This window comes from Poromitra crassiceps, assembly GCF_964638095.1.
Source record: "Poromitra crassiceps genome assembly, chromosome: 14".
Classification (NCBI taxonomy): Eukaryota; Metazoa; Chordata; class Actinopteri; order Beryciformes; family Melamphaidae; genus Poromitra; species Poromitra crassiceps.
This window is the reverse complement of record NC_139633.1, coordinates 31,911,135-31,931,008: the sequence shown is the minus strand read 5'-3', so window position 1 is coordinate 31,931,008 and position 19,874 is coordinate 31,911,135. Positions and strand designations below refer to the sequence as shown.

Genomic DNA, 19,874 nt, shown 5'->3' with positions numbered 1-19,874 from the left:
CCTGTTATTATTAAACCAACAAATGTAACATTCAAGTGAAATTATATCACTTAATTATAGCCTACTTATACTAAATTATAACATTGCAGAATTTTGGTGTTAGACTTGTTCAAACTGAAAGGTTTAATGGCATAAAGAGAGCAATACTGCATGTGAAAGTTTGATTTATCTAATCTAGCTTTAATATGGAAGTCTGTGTGTGTGTGTGTGTGTGTGTGTGTGTGTGTGTGTGTGTGTGTGTGTGTGTGTGTATGTGTGTGTGTGTGTGTGTGGGGGGGGGGGGTGCTGAAAAGTGAATGTGAATCATATTATCACATGTTGTAACATGCTGCATATCTGAGTGTAGAAACACCAGGAGAGCCTGTACTTTCCTTCAGATAGACCAACCAGCTCCATCACAAAGAACCATTTGAAAGGATTTTCTTTTTAGATGTTTAATATTAATATATTAATATATTTATTTATTCTAACTAGTCAGACCAGACATTTTTTTAATTAATGCAGTATTGAGCAAGATTGCATCAGCTTTGCAATGGCTACAATGTAATCACATGAGGGAAATCACACCGTACGTCCACTAAAAGTGTTTGTTTTTGCAACTGACAGGCTCAGATTGTTATTATAAAAGAGAGAGAGAAATTAAAGGCTTGTATTTACTTTGTTTACCCTCTCTCTGTCTGCTGTCCATCACATTGAGATAGAAGCTTCCGTTGCCGCTCTTCAGTTTGTAATGCGTATAATGTTAGTCCGGCTCAAATAAATACGGGCAGCCATCAAATTCAAATGCCTACAGGTGGTTTTAGACCTTTTTGGGTGGGCTCCAGCACCCCTAAATTTAATCTCAGCACCCCTAAGAAAATAGAGAATAAAAAACAGCGCACTGAGCACAGTCACTGTTCACGGGCTCCCCTTTGTTCCTTTCGTTACTATTTGTCCTTCATCATTTGCTGGACCACAGTAGACTAGTGCTGCTGAAACTGCCAAGCTGTAAGAGAGAGACGCACGTATTTACAAGTGTCACAGAAACATTTCAAAGCCACCTACCAAAGCAGAAGGGTTCATTGCTTCTCGGCGGCAGGGTTTGAATGCTCAATGCTGCTAATGTAATAAAAGTGCCTCTTTTTATCCAAATTCTGTGCCGGTGCCAAGATGGCCGCCGTGCTTTCTCTATCTGTTCTTCCATGTCCTTCTGACCAGAGGGGCGCTGTGGAGCGCTATTCAAGATTCAAGATTCAATACATTTATTGCCATATCGCAATAAATGTATTGATATTGTGTGCACAACCATTAAACACAGGGGAAAAACATTCAGGAACAGTACCCAGCAGTGTCGTATTCAGCACAAAGTGCATACAGTTTAAAGTGCTATAGGTAAAACTAGAGCCCGACCGATATATCGGTCCACCTATATTATTGGCCGATAACCGATATATCATATCGGCTGATATTGCAGATATTTTAATTTTTAATTTTTAAAGTTTTTTAATTTGATCATTTTTCTTAACTTAAGTTATATATATTTGTTCCGTTTGTGTTTTTATTTCTAGTTATTTATAATTGTTAAATTCCCAGTGAAGTTTACTGTTTCATTATATTGATGTCAATTTTTGGACAATAAAGTTTATTGATAAGCTGTAAAATATCCTGCCTACATTACAGATCACAAGTCATGTCAAGTCATATCTTTGTCAAGTGTTTGACATTTGAGGGATCATTGCAAAAAAAGTAATTTAATGTGCAAAATAATGTGTATAAATAATATAAGAATATCGGCCAATATATCGATATCGGAATTTTTGTACTCCCTAATATCGGCATCAGCCTCAAAAATCCAGTATCAGTCGGGCTGTAGGTAAAACGTAATGAATCAGTGCAAGTTCAGATGTCTTATGGCTTGGAGGTAGGTGCTATCTCTGAAGCGAGATGTTTTGCTCTTGATGCTTCTGTATCTCCTGCCTGATGGGAGGAGATTGAAGAGGTAGTGTGCGGATGAGACTTGTCTGCTATGATTTTATTAGCCTTCCTGATTATTCCTTGTGGAATAAAGTGATGACAGTTAGACAGACGATGCACGGCGTACTACTCTTTCCAGCTGGGTCTTGTCCTGAGTGGTTGTGTGACCAAACCAGACAAGCATGGAGAAAGTAAGAACACTCTCAATAGCAGACCTGTAGAAGTGGTTCATGGCTGCTTGACTGACCCTGAACTTTTTAAGCTGCCGCAGGAAGTAGAGATGACATTTGCTGATCATGAGACTGGTGTTGAGATCCCATGATATGGATTCATGGATGGTGGTCCCGAGGAACCAGAAGGAGGTGACCCTCTCTACCACTTCTCCATTGATAGAAAGAGGAAGAAGGAGGCTAGTGTGAGTATCCTTTCTAAAATCAACAACCAGCTCTTTGCTTTTTGAGATGTTAAGTATGATGGCTGGGCACAACAACACAAGACAGAATGATTGATTGGTACTCTATATTAAAGTTATTTATTAGCAGCATCGAGGTTTCAAACCTCGCCCCTGAGAAGCAATGAACCCTTCTGCTTTGGTCGGTGTTTTGAAATGTTTCTGTGACACTTGTAAATACGTCCGCCTCTCCTATTTCGACAGCTTGGCGGTTTCAGCAGGCAGCGCTATAGAGTCTATCGCTGGAGAAAGAACAGTGAGATGATGAAATCATATGTGGACAAGCAGTTATGAAAGGAGCAATGGCTCCCCTCAGTCTCTCTGCCTGTCAGCGCTTCACACACTACAGCAGCCCCTCCCCCTCCTTTCTTCTCACCACTTCCTCTGTGTTGAGAGCTGCGACTCCGGGCAGGCGGAGTCAACAACAGCAGTCAGCACATATAGAGAGACGCAGGAATGAGTCTGGAAAACATAGATGCTAACACTTCCGGGTTCTTCACTGTTTCTGTCTATAGGATTTTTGAATGGGTTTTTGGCGCGATGCTTCAAATGAGGTCTGTGGTTCACGCAAGCTTATTCAAACGCGAACCAGTGTTCAGCAGGATAATCTTCACACACTTCTTCTCCGTTTAATCGTTGTTGTCATGCATTAAAACTAAAGTAACAAGCTTGTTTTGGAAATGTAAGGAGTAGAAAGTACAGATACTTGTGTTAAAATGTAGGGACTAAAAGTAAAAACTCATCAGAAAAATAAATACTCAGTAAAGTAAAGATACCCGAAAAATCGACTTAAGTACAGTAACGAGGTATTTGTATTTTGTTACTTCCCATCTCTGAAGGGGGAAATGTATGGGGTTTTAGAATGGGGATTTCACTTAGCCTAAATCAGGGGTGTCCAAACTTTTTTGAATGGGGGCCAGATTAGATCATGTGAAAATGTCGGGAGGCCAGGTGCTTCTCGCATCATATGGGTTATAAAAAAAATTCATCAAAAATCAAATGTACTCTAAATATTTTGTTTACCATCTGAAAACATTAGTTCTGCATGTGCTGTTCCTACTTGGTGCTTGTAGAAACTGTATGATAGTGCTGTCATCGTTAGGTGAAGGGAGAAAATGCAAATTAGGCTTGCTTGATTAACCAATACTGTGTAGAGGGCCACATATAGTATATTTTGAGAGACAAGCCGAGGGCCACTTAAAATCTGTCCGCGGGCCACAATTGGCCCCAGGGCCGGACTTCAGACATGCCTGGCCTAAATGCATCAAATAAGGTCTGTGGCTAACAAAAGTTTATGGGCGTGGTCATTTGTGTTCAGCAATATAATGTTCACACACGTTTATGACTTTGAAAGATCAATGTGTGTTTTTTTAACACTGTTCAGTAAACATTTAACACTGTTCAGTAAACATTTCACACTGTTCAGTAAACATTTCACACTGTTCAGTAAACATTTAACACTGTTCAGTAAACATTTAACATTGTTCAGTACACATTTCAAATGCCATAAAAGTGGCCAACATGTATTAACGAAGAAGAAAATCCGGTAACCCTTTATTTTACAGGTACCCTAGTTAGATATTAACTATTTGTAATTACACATGAACACCAAATGTAATTACATAGTAATTACCAATAGTTAGAAATGATGTTCATATGTAGTTACATTGTAACAGGCCTGTAAAATGGAGTGAGTCTGTTCAACTGTAGTTCATATGTAGTTACATTGTAACGGACCTGTAAAGTGGAGTGAGTCTATTCAACTGTACTTCATATGTAGTTACATTGTAACGAATCTGTAAAGTGGAGTGAGTCTATTCAACTGTAGTTCATATGTAGTTACATGGTACCGGACCTGTAAAGTTGAGTGAGTCTATTCAACTGTAGTTCATATGTAGTTACATGGTAACAGACCTGTAAAGTGGAGTGAGTCTGTTCAACTGTAGTTCATATGTAGTTACATGGTACCGGACCTGTAAAGTGGAGTGAGTCTATTCAACTGTAGTTCATATGTAGTTACATGGTAACATACCTGTAAAATGGAGTGAGTCTATTCAACTGTAGTTCATATCGTCGCTGTCGGTCACTTTTTTCACTTTTTTACTTTTTCTCATAAATCAGTCCCACTAGGCACCCTTCACGACTCTGTGTGTGTTTTACAAATTTTAACCAATAGAAAAGCATTAAAACGATCTTGTGAGTAATTCTTGTAACGCCATTGGCCCTCAAACTGTCCATCAAACCTCGAAACTCCACCCCTGCCTCCTGTCTCCAGGCAGAGAATCACCAGCACAGAGACCGCAGGATTCGCAGCACCCAGGCTGGCACAGGTTTTTTTCGACTTCGTCTGAGGTAAATTGATCAATAAAATGTTTTCAAACTGCAACTCATTTAAACTATGCAGTGTACCTATCGTTATGTCTGATGGTAACACTATAAATCGAAGTGGTTGTTGATAGTGGGACAAAGGTTAGCGCGGCTAACATGTTGAATGCTAACGAGCAATGCTGTTTCTTGAGAGAAAAGCTGAATCATCGTCACAATAAACATGTAAACTATGCAGTCAGTCAGTGTACCTATCCTTATGTCTGATGGCAACATTGTGATTATAAATCGAAGTGGTTGGTTGTTGACAGTAATGCTAGAAAAGCTAGCTAATGTTACAAACGTTAGCGCTCCATGTTAGCTAGCTTTTTCTAGCCTGAGAAATGTTGAATCATCGTCATATCACTACGTTAGCTTCTAACATTAGATCAATCATTCGCTCAATCTTTACTTCATGAAAGGTGATAGAACAGTCACTTGAAATTCTGTTGAAACTGTGATCTGATAAATGTAGTCTCAACAGCAAAGAAATTGCTTTCTCTCTGAGGAGTCTAGATACAAGCTGGTCAAATTAATGTTATCATGTTAGCCTATTGTTCACTTGAGCTGTCGCTATTTAAGACTGTCATCATCAGATGTATGTAATTCATAATTACTCATCTAGTTAGCTAGATAACTTTTTGCTTCAACATGATGCTATAACCTGTTGATGCAAACTAATCTGTTATGACCCGGTTTGTTTGTTTTTGCACTAGAAATGTCTCTGTCCCTGGAAGAGATGTGCCAGCTGGTCAATGTCAAGTATACACAGGCAATAAGGGCAGTTAGTGTAGTTGCATCTGACAGCACGTCTGAAGAGGAAGTAGGCAGCCATCCCACAGGCTCAGAGGATGATGGGGCAGCAGTGGAGCAAGGAGAGAGAGAGGAGTTTGAAGCGGACACAGGTAGGGTGAATTGTGTTAATCAGGAATTTATATTACAATGGTAAATTAGTGGATACACATTTCACAGAAGACACACACTTAATCATGTTTTTGTTTTGTTTTTGTTCCCTCCCCCCTCCACAGCAGCTGTCACAGTGGATAATATGAGGGAAAACGTCTGGAGCAGCTCTGACAATTTAAACACCTTAAATTTTTTGATACATTTTAATAGGTGCAGAGTATCAGACGTATATTATCAGACTTTTAGTCTGATACTTTGTCTGATGCACTTAATGAAGGGATTTAATTGTCCGAGCTGCTCCAGATTTTCTCCTTTTGTTATTGATGCTACCTTCCTGTTTCTGTGATGCACTGGATAATACGAGGGATATTTTTTTTGTATGTCTTTTTCTGTTATTAGGTACAACATCAATGGAACAATGGATTTCAAGACCCAGCACTCAGACAACTGGACTCCACTGCCGAAACACCAGCTCCGACACACCCCCTCAGACATGCCGACAGTCACATCACTCTACACAGAGCGCCAGAAGATCAAGGAGCTGAAATACAGACACCTCCAAGAGCTCAAGGAGGTCATCCCAAAAGACTTCCACAGCTTTTACGACAACCTAAAACACTAGGTAGGTACTGCATGTACCCAAATACACAAAGTGATAGACTTGTTAATAAATTGTTGATTATTGATGAATTGTTGTGGATAGATAGAATAAGCTTACCTGAAATACCTGATATAGCTGTAAAAAAATGGAGCGGGGGAGTAACTTTCCCTCAGCTTAAAAACATGATATTAGACCTGAAATACTTTCCTGTGTATAAACTATGGTCGTTTGTCGTATTGTCTCTTTTCCCTCCATCTTTCTGTCTGCCCAGAGCACCGTCGCAGGGGGGAGGAGGTCGACGCTGCTCAAGGAGATTGGTGCAGAGGACGGCGCCAGCGCTATTTATTTTATTTATTTATATTTATATTTTGTATAATCAGACCAGGAGACCCAGTAAAAATGTCTGCGGGTACGGGGCCGGCATGTCTGTTATGTTTGTGAGAAAATGTAGCCTACTTGTGGGTATGGAAGTTAAAAATAGCGAGATCAGTTAAGGTGTGTGTGTGTGTGTGTGTGTGTGTGTGTGTGTGTGTGTGTGTGTGTGTGTGTGTGTGTGTGAGAGTTTATCTTCATATTTGTGTTTTGTAAGATTATAATTTTTTTGTATCAGTCTGGACTTCAGTCAGTGGGTGCGAGTACTTGCCTTGTTAGGCAACGCCTTCAGCCAATCCGTGTTACCAAATCAACTCAGAAGAACAGTGAAAGTCTTTTCTGGGGCATTACTCTTGTTCTTGTTTAATTGTTATTGAGTCTATTTCTGCAATTACTGCCCTTATGGCTGTTTACTCTACTAATGTTAACTTTACCACTTGTTGCTTAAGGAAATGACATTACGGTTTTGCCAGTGGCAGCACTGATTGGCCCGGTCATGCCCTCAACTACGACACAGTCACTGATTTGTCAGGTTACATTCTAATTTAATTTATTAATTTTAATTTAATTACTGATTCAAGACAGCAGGTGCCATTAAGCTGGCTGTAGCTGTGCTGGGTCTAGGACCTACAATAGGAGGTCTGATGGCTGTGGCAGGGGCAGCTGGGGTTTGTCTGTCTGCAGACATTATATGGACAGGCAGAGGGTATGCGGTAACACTTTGGGCAGCTGCAGGGGCTTATTTGTTATTTATGTGCCCACAGCAGGTTGTCAGGTTTTTGTGGCTCTGTGTGATGCCGTGATCCCTTGTGGACCTTATCTTAAGATGTTGCAGTTGTTGTGGTTAAAGATGAGGTTGGGTATAGTTGTAACTATAGGTTATATTTTACTTACAAAAAAATGTATACTGATTCTAAATTATTTGTATTTTTCTATTCATGGGGTTTGTTTGAATTAAACCTTGAATTACCCTAATCTCTTGCCTTCTCTTCCAATCTGTGCTAAAGTGACAAAAATCAATTAATCACAATACCTTTGAGTAACTAGTATTGTCAATAGTCTTGTATGTCTCCAGTAGGCATCAGTATCGAGCCAGCAACTGGAGGAAGCCACCAGTTTCCTGCTATACCTTTCAAAATAACACATTTGGACTGTTCTCCATTGTGTCTTCTGGCATTGGTTTGCTATGCAATGGCTTTCTTTACTCAAGAAACACTCAAGACTAATGTTTTTATTAATTTTGAGGCCTGCGACACAATGCTAGTGGAGAGGAGTGCAGACAAACCATCTAGTCAGCCAGTAGACTCAGTTCGCTAGTCAGCCAGTGCTGTATTCATTGGAACGTCAAATGTGTTTTATTTTGAAAGGTATAGCAGGAAAACGGTATGGTTTATTGGTAGTGAGCTTGAAAAAAACATTTTGCTGCTAGAATTTCTAAGATAAGAAAGTAAAACTTATGTTATAATAAAGAGAAAAATAAGTTTCCCAGCTTCATCACTGCATGTGGAAAAGTGGATTATTCAGATTACTCCATGGATTATTATTTCTACTTCTGGATTACATTTGAGGAGGCTTTGATGAGGTAGGCTGAGGCATCAACAACATGAGTTGATAACCTTATGCGATGCACAACGTTACTGCAGCTGGAATTAATGAATGACAAAAGCTCTAATATCCATATTTTCACAAAATTTGTCTTCCAAAATCCTGTAACTCCATTTGAGCTTTATTCACGTTTGGTGGGGTTTGATCAGGAAGGCAGGCAACTGTGAGTTGATGATAACGTAATTTGATGCCTTACTGCCATTTGAATCAATAAATGACAAAATCTCTAATATCCATATTTTTACTAAATGTGTCTTCCAAAATCCTGTAACTCCATTTAAGCTTCATTCGGGTAAAATATTAATAATGTAATGACACATGCAAGTAACTGACCTTATATGAAGACACTGTACCAACTTTGGCGACATGGTGTTCAGTTATTTTAAAAACACAGGGTTTTTTTCATCTCCTGAAAAGTTGTGGTTTTGGAGATACAAGGTTTCGGCACGACAGCAGCGATATGTAGTTACATTGTAACGGACCTGTAAAGTGTAGTGAGTCTATTCAACTGTAGTTCATATGTAGTTACATGGTAACGGACCTGTAAAGTGGAGTGAGTCAATTTAACTGTAGTTCATATGTAGTTACATGGTAACGGACCTGTAAAGTGGAGTGAGTCAATTTAACTGTAGTTCATATGTAGTTACATGGCACCGGACCTGTAAAGAAGCTCTGGCCTGGGACAGAGATTGCTAAAAGCAAGTGGTGGATTCAAACCACTGAACTTCATATTTGCAAAGCAGGCGGCTTTAACCACTCAGCCACGAGGGCTTTCCAATTTTCTTAGTGGAGTTTGGGAGGATAGCTGTATGTCAGTCAGATGTAGTTGCCACTTCCTAGCTTTGTTATTATAAGCATAGACTTGGGGGAAATGTTGTTACTTTGTTAGTTGTAGCTTAAAAGACAGGCAATATTGATTCATGTGAATGCATTTCTGCAGTGTGACTGTGCCAGCCCCCCCCCCCCCCCCCCCCCCCCCACATGAGCTGTAAATGGCTCATGGGACTATTTACACCACAATTCAGAAAATTATTAGAATGTATTTTTTTATTTAAATTTTTTAAATATAACTAAATGTTTCTAGAGCACAGTGCAAACAATTAATTTAGCAAATTGGGGGGAGTTCCCCCCTTATGCTTCACATCGGGGGGATTTATAGACTTGGGGGGGGGGGGTATAGACTTTAGGGAGAGATGATCCGGGGGTCTGGTGACCAAAGGGGTCTTTGAGGGGCTTCAACTGGGTCCCCAACAAATTGAGAAATTGGGAAATTGATGGGGAAATGACTCATTTACACTAAGCTAACAATTAGAATGTAGAAGAATGGCTATTTTGATTATAGTTTCACTGTTACCTCTATACCTACAATACTTTTATTATAATTTTTGTATGGGAATTCTGGACAAAATCATACCTACAACTAACAAAAGTATCAATATTTCCCCCCAAGTCTCTGTGTATAATAACAAAGCTATGAAGTGACAGCAACTACACTAGAAGTTCAGTGGTTCGAATCCACCACTGGGTTTTAGCAATCTCTGTCCCAGCCGGGAGCTTCTTTACAGGTCCGGTACCATGTAACTACATATGACCTACAGTTGAACAGTCTCACTCCACTTTACAGGTATGGTACCATGTAACTACATATGAACTACTGTTGAATAGACTCACTCCACTTTACAGGTCCGGTACCATGTAACTACATATGAACTACAGTTGAACAGACTCACTCCACTTTACAGGTCCGGTACCATGTAACTACATATGAACTACAGTTGAACAGTCTCACTCCACTTTAACAGGTCTGTTACAATGTAACTACATATGAACTACAGTTGAACAGACTCACTCCATTTTACAGGTCTGTTACAATGTAACTACATATGAACGTAATTTAGAACTATTGGTAATTACTGTGTAATTACATTTGGTGTTAACGCGTAATTACAAATAGTTCATATGTAACTAGGGTACCTGTAAAATAAAGGGTTACCGAAAATCCCTCTGAAGGTTAACATTTGTCTGAAATATCCGACTACCATTAAGCATGACTAGAATACAATCTGAAGAGATAAACATGAATGTACCTGTGGCAGAGGCTTGTTGGGACCAGTTACATCACCGATCTGTGTCTTAGGCAGCAGAAGTTGTGAGTCCTCCATGGTAGTAGCTGCATCGCCGTCTGTCTGTAAACACATATTAAGGACAATATCTTAGATTATGAAAATATAAGAAAGAAAATGCCAATTTGATGTAAACACTGCATAACACACAATTAGATTGATGAATTGTTCAGACAAAATCTCTAAGATGAGATGCATGCCAATATGCACAAGACTTCAAAGAGAAACTAGAATGACCGCACGGCGGATATATGCCTCTGCCAACAAGTGAGCAGTCAACATGCATGCCTGTCCAGACTTTGGTGTTTGAGCCAAATGTGAAGAAATGTCGTCATGGTGTTTTGAGATGTGAGGTCTCCCGACCATAGTTCAAGCAGAAGGCCACTCACGCGTAATCCGATCTCAACGTGGTCAAAAATCCTAGTATGACGTCTGCTATGACGTCAAACATGACGTCAGTTAATCCTCATATATATAGCAAGGGTTCTACGTCACCTCTCTCTCTCTGGCCGATCATAGCAGCAGCAGCCCACGGCAGTCCATCTCCCTTGAAGCCGGCCTCCGAAGCGTTGTTTTGCATACCCTGTTCCGGGTCGGCACGGAGCGCATTGGCCTTCCGAGACGGCCGGGCCGCAGGCGGCCAACGCGGGGCGCTCCACTGCGAGGGGCCGCCGACGCTGTCTCTCACGTCGTCAATCTTTCCTTGCCATCTCCATTCACGGAGCAAATCGGCTCAAGCAAAGCGGCCATTTCCCTCCAGCCAGGAGTCCGCCCCAAGTCAACAACAGACTTTCAGACTGACAATCAGTGACTAACATTTTCGTTCAGCAAGCAGCATGTCCAGGCGTCCAAGCATTCAGGCTTCCGCACCGCGATCATCGCGTCCCCAGGCTCTACCAAGGACGGAGTCGACGACCACAGCACACCAAGCATACCCCGGAGGACCAGCCACCCGCGGACGCGAAAGGACCCATGAGGAAAGTATCATTACTTCAGTATTTAAACGGGCAATCTACCAGTCCAGTAAAATTCAGACGTATTCCGTACAGAGGTCGAAATTATCGTACACATACAATAATTATCGTACGTCTGGCAACGCTGGCGGAAATCGCTTTCTGGCAAATGGCCAGCGGGAGTCACAACTTAATAATAATAATAATAATAATAATAATAATAATAATAATAATAATAATAATAATAATAACCACGCAAGGGGCCATTCTAACACCCCTGGCCCGTGGAGCTTGTCTGAGCATCAGCTAGAATGACTGCACAACTTTCAGACCGAACCCAGACGGCCCAGGGAAATGCTGATGTCTTTTCCGTGTCAAGCTACCCGGTCTTAATACACCACTTCCTGTGCTCAACGAATTTCAAAGTAAAATGCCTCTGGCATTTCTTCAGAAGCAGAATCAGAATTACTTACGTTACAGTAGCTCGCTCACAGAACACACAGCTTAAAATAAACAGTAGTAAATGCAATGCAAATGCAGTAGTAAGCAATAAGCAGAAAAAAACACAACATAGCATAGAATAACTAGTAAATGCGCTAGAAGCAAAAATAAGTGGAATGTAAGTAGCAAAAATACAAAATACGTCAGGCAAGTATACATTCCGTGTCAATTATCATTATTGCACCCTGGACCATATTAAATCGGCTTGCCCTATACGTTACACGTGGCTCAGCCAGGCACAGTTAACCTATCGGCTGGCTCAGTCTCAGGGAGACTGAGCGTCTCCGAGGTGCTCTTTTAAGAGAGGCATTAAATAGACCAATGGCCACAGGCAGGAATGATTCCCCGGGCCTCTCCGTACTGCATCTAGGTGGAATCAGTCTCTCACTGAACGTACTCCTGTGTTCGACTAGCACGCCGTGGAGTGGGTGCGAGTCATCGTTCATGGTGGAACGTAGCCTGGACAACGTTCTCTTCTCTGACACCGCAGTCAGAGAGCCCAGATCCAGCCCCAGGCCTTATGGATCAGTTGCTGAGTCGTTGGCATCCGCTGCCTTCAGCCTGCTGCCCCAGCACACAATAGCATACAGGAAGGCACTAGCCACTACCGACTCATAGAACATCCTCAGCATGGCCCGGCAGACGTTGAAGGACCTCAGCCGTCTCAGAAAGTAGAGACGGCTTTGCCCCTTCTTAACCATAAACAATACCAAAGCTAAAATAATTGATACAGTGTCACGCTAGTCAGGTAACAAGAGGCTGCGAACCCCATCGCTATATGTGGCCAACCATAACATATCACTGCGAGGTGCAACTAGCAGTCCATGGTGCACTTGCAAGGCGGTGAAACCATCGCTTTCTCACTTGTTTATTAACCAGTTTCTTTATATCTCATGCATTAAGCACTACATTTCAGCTGTTGCCGCCAGAGTGAGCCGTTCGCCCCATGGACCTTTCGGTCCGCCCAGAGTGCCCGAGAGGCCTTGGCACCCCAGCTTCAGCGCTTCTCCAAGCCGCTCGTCACCACATGACAAGATCCTGGTTCGTCCTGCACCCCAAGCGGACGCTCCAGAAGTGCAACCTCCCGACGAAGAACTTCTCCAGCCACTCCTTCAGGATCGGAGCGGCCACCTCAGCCGCCGTGCAAGGAGTGTCCTCCGCCTCCCTCCAGCAAACGGGCCGCCGGTCTTCATCAGCATTCTCCAGCCACATCCGCCCGGAGCGGGTGGCCATACCGGCGGCCCAAAGGACCCTCCTCCCTTCATCGGCAAGCATGGCAACAAACAGTGTCCCGGACGTCCGTGCCAAATAATGTCTCGTTGGTGGTGGCCCCCGAAAAGCACGGCGCCCAGTAAGGCGCAGTAAATCTCCCGGTTTTTGGGGGTAACCCCCTCCTCTGTCCCGGCCTGGCTCGAGGCCGCGTCCGTCCGTCGCGTCTCTCTCTCCCCCCGGGGAGAGGCTGCGTGGCGGCGGGCGCGCGTTGAACACCTCTGACTCTGGACGGCCGATCCGACCGGACGCTGCGGTCCCTCCCGGGGCACTCGTCCCCGTGGCCTGTCCCGACGTCTCCTGGAGCGGGAGCGGCGGGCTTGACACGGGGCGCCTCGGGCAGGGGCTGTCTGGTAACCGGACGCCATCCGACCTCGGAACCTGAAATTAAGTGCGGCACGGGGAGCGCTCCACTCCTCGTGTCGTGCGCCTCCGGGTGCCCGTTACTCGCTCTCCCCTTCCGGGGGAGGCGGGGGGCTTAATGCGCTTCCTCCCCGCTCCGTCGCACGAGTGCGGCTTGCGGGTGGAGTCGCCCGGGGGTCCCGTCGTCCTACAGCAACCCTATCTCTAGCATGAATTGATGAAGCAGTACCCAATCAAATATTCCTAACACCACACTTTCGCTGAGTAAATCTGGGCCTGCCCGGTAATCGAAGTCGTATCTTAATAGAGGGGAATACAGAGGTGGCAATCAGACGAAAGAACACGGATAGCCTATGGGAATGCAGGGGCAAAAATGCAGTCCAGCTGAGAGATCTAGACGGAAGCGAGGGGGTGCGATGGCTGCGGAGCCATCAAGGTGCTGGGAGGATCTGCATCACACGAGTGTTGTCCGGCTCTGCCTCTTAGTAGCAAACCAGAGCGGTGATCTGGCTTAGCCCTTGCCGACCCACGGAATCGAAGAAGGCACTGGGCGGGAGGGGGCTGACCGCCTCATTGTCTCTAACCGCTGCGGGGGTAGGCACGTCGGTGCCCTCGCCCAACTCATGTGTCCCTCTCCGGAGGGCGCTGGGAGGGCAGGGATTCTCAACGGTGCAGCTTCCCTCATCCACCTCGCTGCAAGCACTAACACAACAAGAGGAGATAGACAAAGAGTAGGGGGAAAGAGAGAGAGCCAGAGAAAGTCAGGGTCAGTCAGAAGGCCAAGTCAGGGGGCCAAAAAGGGGGGGGAAAGAGAGAGAGCCAGAGAAAGTCAGGGTCAGTCAGAAGGCCAAGTCAGGGGGCCAAGAAGGCCAAGTTAAAATGGTGAGGCGCCAAGGCGGCCAAGTAGGCCAAGCTGGGAAGCGCCAAGTCAGGTAAGGCGCCATGGCGGCCAGGAAGGCCAAGCCGGGAAGCACCTTAAGTCAGGTAAGGCGCCATGGCGGCCAGGAAGGCCAAGCCGGGAAGCGCCTTAAGTCAGGTAAGGCGCCATGGCGGCCAGGAAGGCCAAGCCGGGAAGCACCTTAAGTCAGGTAAGGCGCCATGGCGGCCAGGAAGGCCAAGCCGGGAAGCGCCTTAAGTCAGGTAAGGCGCCAATTTTTGGGGGAGGGAATAGAGGGAATAGAGAAAGAGAGAGCCGGAGAAAGTCAGGGTAGTCGCGCCAAGGCAGCCAAGTAGGCCAAGCCGGGAAGCGCCAAGCTAAACATCAACGTACCAAGATCGAAGGCCCGACCGAGTTGGGAGCGCCAGCCGCAAATAACGTAAGTCGCTAAAAAAGGTCGAAGGCCGGAAAAGTACAATCGCGAAGCGCCAAGGCGGCCAGGTAGGCCAAGCTGGGAAGCGCTATCGCGAGGTGCCCGACCGAGTTAGGAGCGCCAGCCGCAAATAGCCGTAAGTCGCAAAAAAGGTCGAAGGCAGGATAAGCACGTACCAAGTAAACATTAACGTATCAAGATCGAAGGCCCGACCGAGTTGGGAGCGCCAGCCGCAAATAGCTGTAAGTCGCTAAAAGGTCGAAGGCCAGAAAAGTACAATCAACTACTGGCGCCTGCAGATCTCAATTAACTTCCGGTAATCAGATCTTCCTTTTGGGGGATCTCCTAGCCTATGCAGGTGCCCTCCTCTTGCCTCAAGAGCAGCGCCACTGGCCAATGGAGTCAAGCGCCAAAGTATTTGCCATGCATGCCGATTGCTAAATAAAGTTTGTCTAATCCTACCAACTGGCCTCTCCTGATTGAAATAGCGTTACTGAGCTTGAAAATGGCATCCGTGATGTCACAGTGACCTTGACCTTTGACCACATAAACATGAATGTACCTGTGGCAGAGGCTTGTTGGGACCAGTTACATCACCGATCTGTGTCTTTAGCAGGAGAGGTTGTGAGTCCTCCATGGGATCAGCTGCATCGATGTCTGTCTGTAAACACATATTGACAAGGACAATATCTTAGATTATGAAAATATAAGAAACAAATGGCCAATTTGATGCACAAGACTTCTAATAGAGAAAACGTCAAATTCATAGTAAAATATGTTTTGCTGTCCAGGCCATGCTCTGTATGCATTCACACATTTTGAAACCAAAAACAGCCTTTGTGGGGACTGTGAGAGCAAAAGGACAACACACACACTCATTGTCAAAGTTACTTGTGGGGACTCGAATTTTCCACAAACTCCTTCTTCTACTCAAACACAGAGAAAAGGTTAGTTAAACACTGAGTGAAGGTGGGTTGTGGGGACGGCGTGAGTGTCCAGATTAGAGTGATTTGAAGATGATCTTGCTGAACACAAATGACCACGCCCATCAACTTTTGTTAACAATAGACCTTATTTGATGCATTTAAGCTAAGTCTCCATGTTAAATCCACATAGACCTTTCTGCTGACGAACCCAAGTGCTACTTCCAGACTCATTCCTGCAGTGCTCTTCTATAGATACTAGGCAGTAAAAAAGGTGAGACTTTTGAGATTAAAGTCAGAATTCTCAGATTAAAGTCAGAATTCTGCGGGGGGAAAGAAGCATACTGTGTGACATCACTGACAATGTCACTGATGATATTATCGATGGTGTACCGGAATTTGAAGGTCTGGGCTCCCTAGATTTTTGTGACATCAAAGTGGGTCACAAGCCAAAAAAGGTTGTGAACCCCTGGGGTACAGTAACATCTTCCATCATCATCACCAACACTGGAGCCCTGCAGGGCTGTGTGCTGTGCCCTTTCCTGTACATACTCTCCACCAACGACTGCACCAGCCCCTCACCCATCATCACATACATCAAATACTCTGACGACACGGCCATACTTGCACTCCTCAACAACAATAACTCTGTTACAGCCTACCAGCACTCCATATCACACAATGGTGCACAGATAAATGTGGTTCTAAAGTAAGTTCAGTCAGGAAAACTATAATATGCATTTTACACTTCCTTAGTTCACTACTTATTTCCCCACCCTTCAATCTACTCACAAGCTCAAAATAAGCTGTCAATTTCCGGGTTTCAATTGAATAATCAGCTGTTTGCCACCTAGTCTCTTTCAACCATAGTGTCACCTCACTGCTCACATCACCTCTCACCCCACACTCCTCCAGTGTAAGCCTATCATTGCTTCTCACCCCTAGTGTAAGCTAATCGCTTGGCAGCGGTCTCCTTAAGTATGTTTTTCTGTCTCATTCAGCCTCTCAACACCGCTGCTGTCAGTCTCACACCCTCCTCCTCCCCCTCTCCTCCCGGTCATCGCAGACCTATCAGATTCTTCAGTCGGAACAGTCTCATCATGAGTCTCAGAAGGAGATCACCAGCACCACCAGTATCTAGACTCCTCAGGGGGATATATCTGGATGCTGCTTTGGGCTGATGCAGCTCTCTCAAGATCTCCCTGCGGTGTCTAACCGCCACAGACTAATAACAATACCTTATTCTCATCATACTTTCTGTAATGCATCATTCACTTTATTGTAATAAATATTATTTTATTCATTCTTTGGTCTCAAGTCTCTCCTGATTGAACTACCTCCAGCTCAATCATTCAAGACAGAGGAAACGATCATCACAAACCCCAGCTCACACCATACACCCAACATGCATCAATAATGAAACTGTTGAACTGGTTAACTCCTTCAAATATCTCCGGCTCACCCTGGACAATAAACTCAGTTTTGATCAATACACCACTGACATCCAAAAACACAGCCAGCAAAGACTCTTTGCCATAAGCAAACTATATAAGAGCCTCTGTGGCTCCTCACCTTCTGTCACTACTGTATAAAAACATCATCCAACCCATCCTACTCTACTGCTCACCCTGCTTCTTCACCATGCTAACATCCACAACCCATCCTACTCTACTGCTCACCCTGCTTCTTCACCATGCTAACAGCCAAAAACAGGAACAAACTCATGCACATCACATATAATGCCTCAAAACTCATTGGACTCCCCACCAAACATCTCTCAGACCTCAATAACAAAGCCCTAACATGCAGAGCACTCACCATAGTGCAAAACCACACCCCCACAATCCACTCTTCTCACTCCGCCCATCTGGCTGCAGGTACAGGTCTGTGACCTGGCTGCAGGTACAGGTCTCTGACCTGGCTGCAGATACAGGTCTCTGACCTGGCTGCAGGTACAGGTCTCTGACCTGGCTGCAGGTATACAGGTCTCTGACCTGGCTGCAGATACAGGTCTCTGACCTGGCTGCAGGTACAGGTCTCTGACCTGGCTGCAGGTACAGGTCTCTGACCTGGCTGCAGATACAGGTCTCTGACCTGGCTGCAGGTACAGGTCTCTGACCTGGCTGCAGGTACAGGTCTCTGACCTGGAAACAGGCCTGTTTCAAAAATAGCTTTGTGCCATCATTGATGCACTGAACAAGACACATACACAGACACTAAATGTAGGTGTGTTACATGTTTGTATGTATGTATGTATGTATGTAATGTGTGTGTGTGTGTGTGTGTGTGTGTGTGTGTGTGTGTGTGTGTGTGTGTGTGTGTGTGTGTGTGTGTGTGCGTGCGTGCGTGTGTGTGTGTGTATGTATGTATATTAGGGATGGGCATTTCTAGCAAAAACACTATTCGAAATTCGCTGGCCAAATTCGAATTTAATTCGAAATTCGAAAATAAGAATAAAAATGTAAAAAAAATTAAAAATGTAATTTATTTATTTTATTTTTTTGTGAGTGAAATGTTGCATTGTCTCCCCTGATTCTAAGTCTACGGCTTTATTAATTAATATAAAAAGCTTCTGCTGTGGATTTTTAGCTCAAACAAGCATTGCACCACTGAAGTAAAGAACATGTTACATGACATTGACATTTTCGAAAATAAAAAACAGTTTTGACAATCATGAGTGGCTCATTAAATATTTAGTAGGCTCAGGTCTGAGTGCCAAAGGGGTGCCAAAGTCACCCCCTCTCCCTCTTCATGGGATTTCATCCGCCATTCATTTTTCCATAAACCTTGCTTAAAATGCTTATAAAAATTGTTTTACTTGCTCAAACCAAGCGATTTGACTATACTTAGAATCAGGGGAGACAATGCAACATTTCACTCAATTTTTTTTTTTTTTTTTTTTTTTTTTTTGAATTTTGAATTTTGAATTTCAATAATAAAAGTCGACCTTGATAATAACAACGATTATTCGAAAATTCGAAATTCGATGCCCATCCCTAATGTATATACGTACAGTATGTATGTATGTATGTATGTATGTATGTATGGATTTACATATTTATGTATTTATGTGAGGCTGTGAAAACAAATTTCCCTCAAGGTACAATAAAGCATTGTATTGTAATGCAGTATATGGGCATGTGGGAAAAGTGACTGCCAACTGAAGTGATCTTGGTCAATACTGCACCAATTTCAAAAATGTCTGTTCACATTACTTAGTTATCAATAAAAAGAGGGTCCTGGTTGAAAAATACAGAAATTCTTCTTTAAGCCTTTCAAACTAATAATGTCGAATTTAAGGGTTTTGTATCTCAATATCTAGCCTGGGAAAATTGTGATTTATTTATTTATTTATTTATTTATTTAATATATGTTTTATTTATTTCACTAAGAGTGGTTAAAATGTCTTTCAGCCAAATGTTTTGAAGTTAGCGCAGCCATTTCCTCTCTCTCTCTCTCTGTCTCTCTCTCTCCTCTCAAGAGAGAGGGGAAAATGGCCACGCTTCACCACCAAAGCCCCTTTAAAAAATATAGCATATCAACAGTACTACTCTCTGTAAAAACTCAACTCTAGAAACACCAGTTAAAAGTTGTCATATGTAGATAGTCTTCTTGACAATCAATATAATCCATTAAGATCAACTGTATTTCATAGGAACTTGACGTTTTGTCCGTTCAACTCTGCTCATTTTTCCAAATGGAGCAAAGCCAGCCTTCTCAAACTAAACTAACGTTTGACAATGTTATGCTGGGCAGACGTCTGCATTTGTGAAATTGTGAAACATGTCAATTTACGTTAACCTTAACATGAATTGAAACTCACTCACCTTGAATTCTTGTAACGTTACAAGTCACGATGTCTGTCTTTGAACTGCTTCAAAGTTGGAAATGTTTACTCCGTCCATTGGTATGGATAAACTGCACTGGCACAGGCTGTCAAAGTCAGAGAGAGCAGAAACCACAGTCTGTTTAGGTGACTTCCTCCTGTAGAGACTGCTCAGTGCTCACACGTGCCCACCTGGCGGCTCTTTTGTGCAATGCAGCTGCTGATGAAAAAGGGAGGGGGGAATTCACCCTAATTACTCCAGGAGGTCACGGCAGGACGCAGCAGGCCGCTGCACCACCGCAGCATCCATTCCTCATAGATAGTGTAACGTCTGTAGCACTCTGGCACTCCACA

General features: G+C 43.6%; 1 protein-coding gene across 1 annotated transcript in view; it reads right to left on the bottom strand.

Moving 5' to 3' along the window:
• LOC310789151 (protein NLRC3-like) overlaps positions 1-19,628 on the bottom strand; it is a gene marked incomplete at its 3' end in the record, with an annotated part of 58,433 nt that extends 38,805 nt beyond the window's left edge. The window contains exons 1-3 of the mRNA XM_083650740.1: positions 19,522-19,628; positions 15,334-15,432; positions 10,340-10,438 (exon numbers count right to left, since the gene is read on the bottom strand). Coding sequence (XP_083506866.1) covers positions 10,340-10,438; positions 15,334-15,408 — 174 coding nt within the window. The 5' untranslated portion in view covers positions 15,409-15,432; positions 19,522-19,628. The remainder of the gene's footprint in view (positions 1-10,339; positions 10,439-15,333; positions 15,433-19,521) is intronic.
• Between the last annotated feature and the right edge of the window lie 246 nt (positions 19,629-19,874).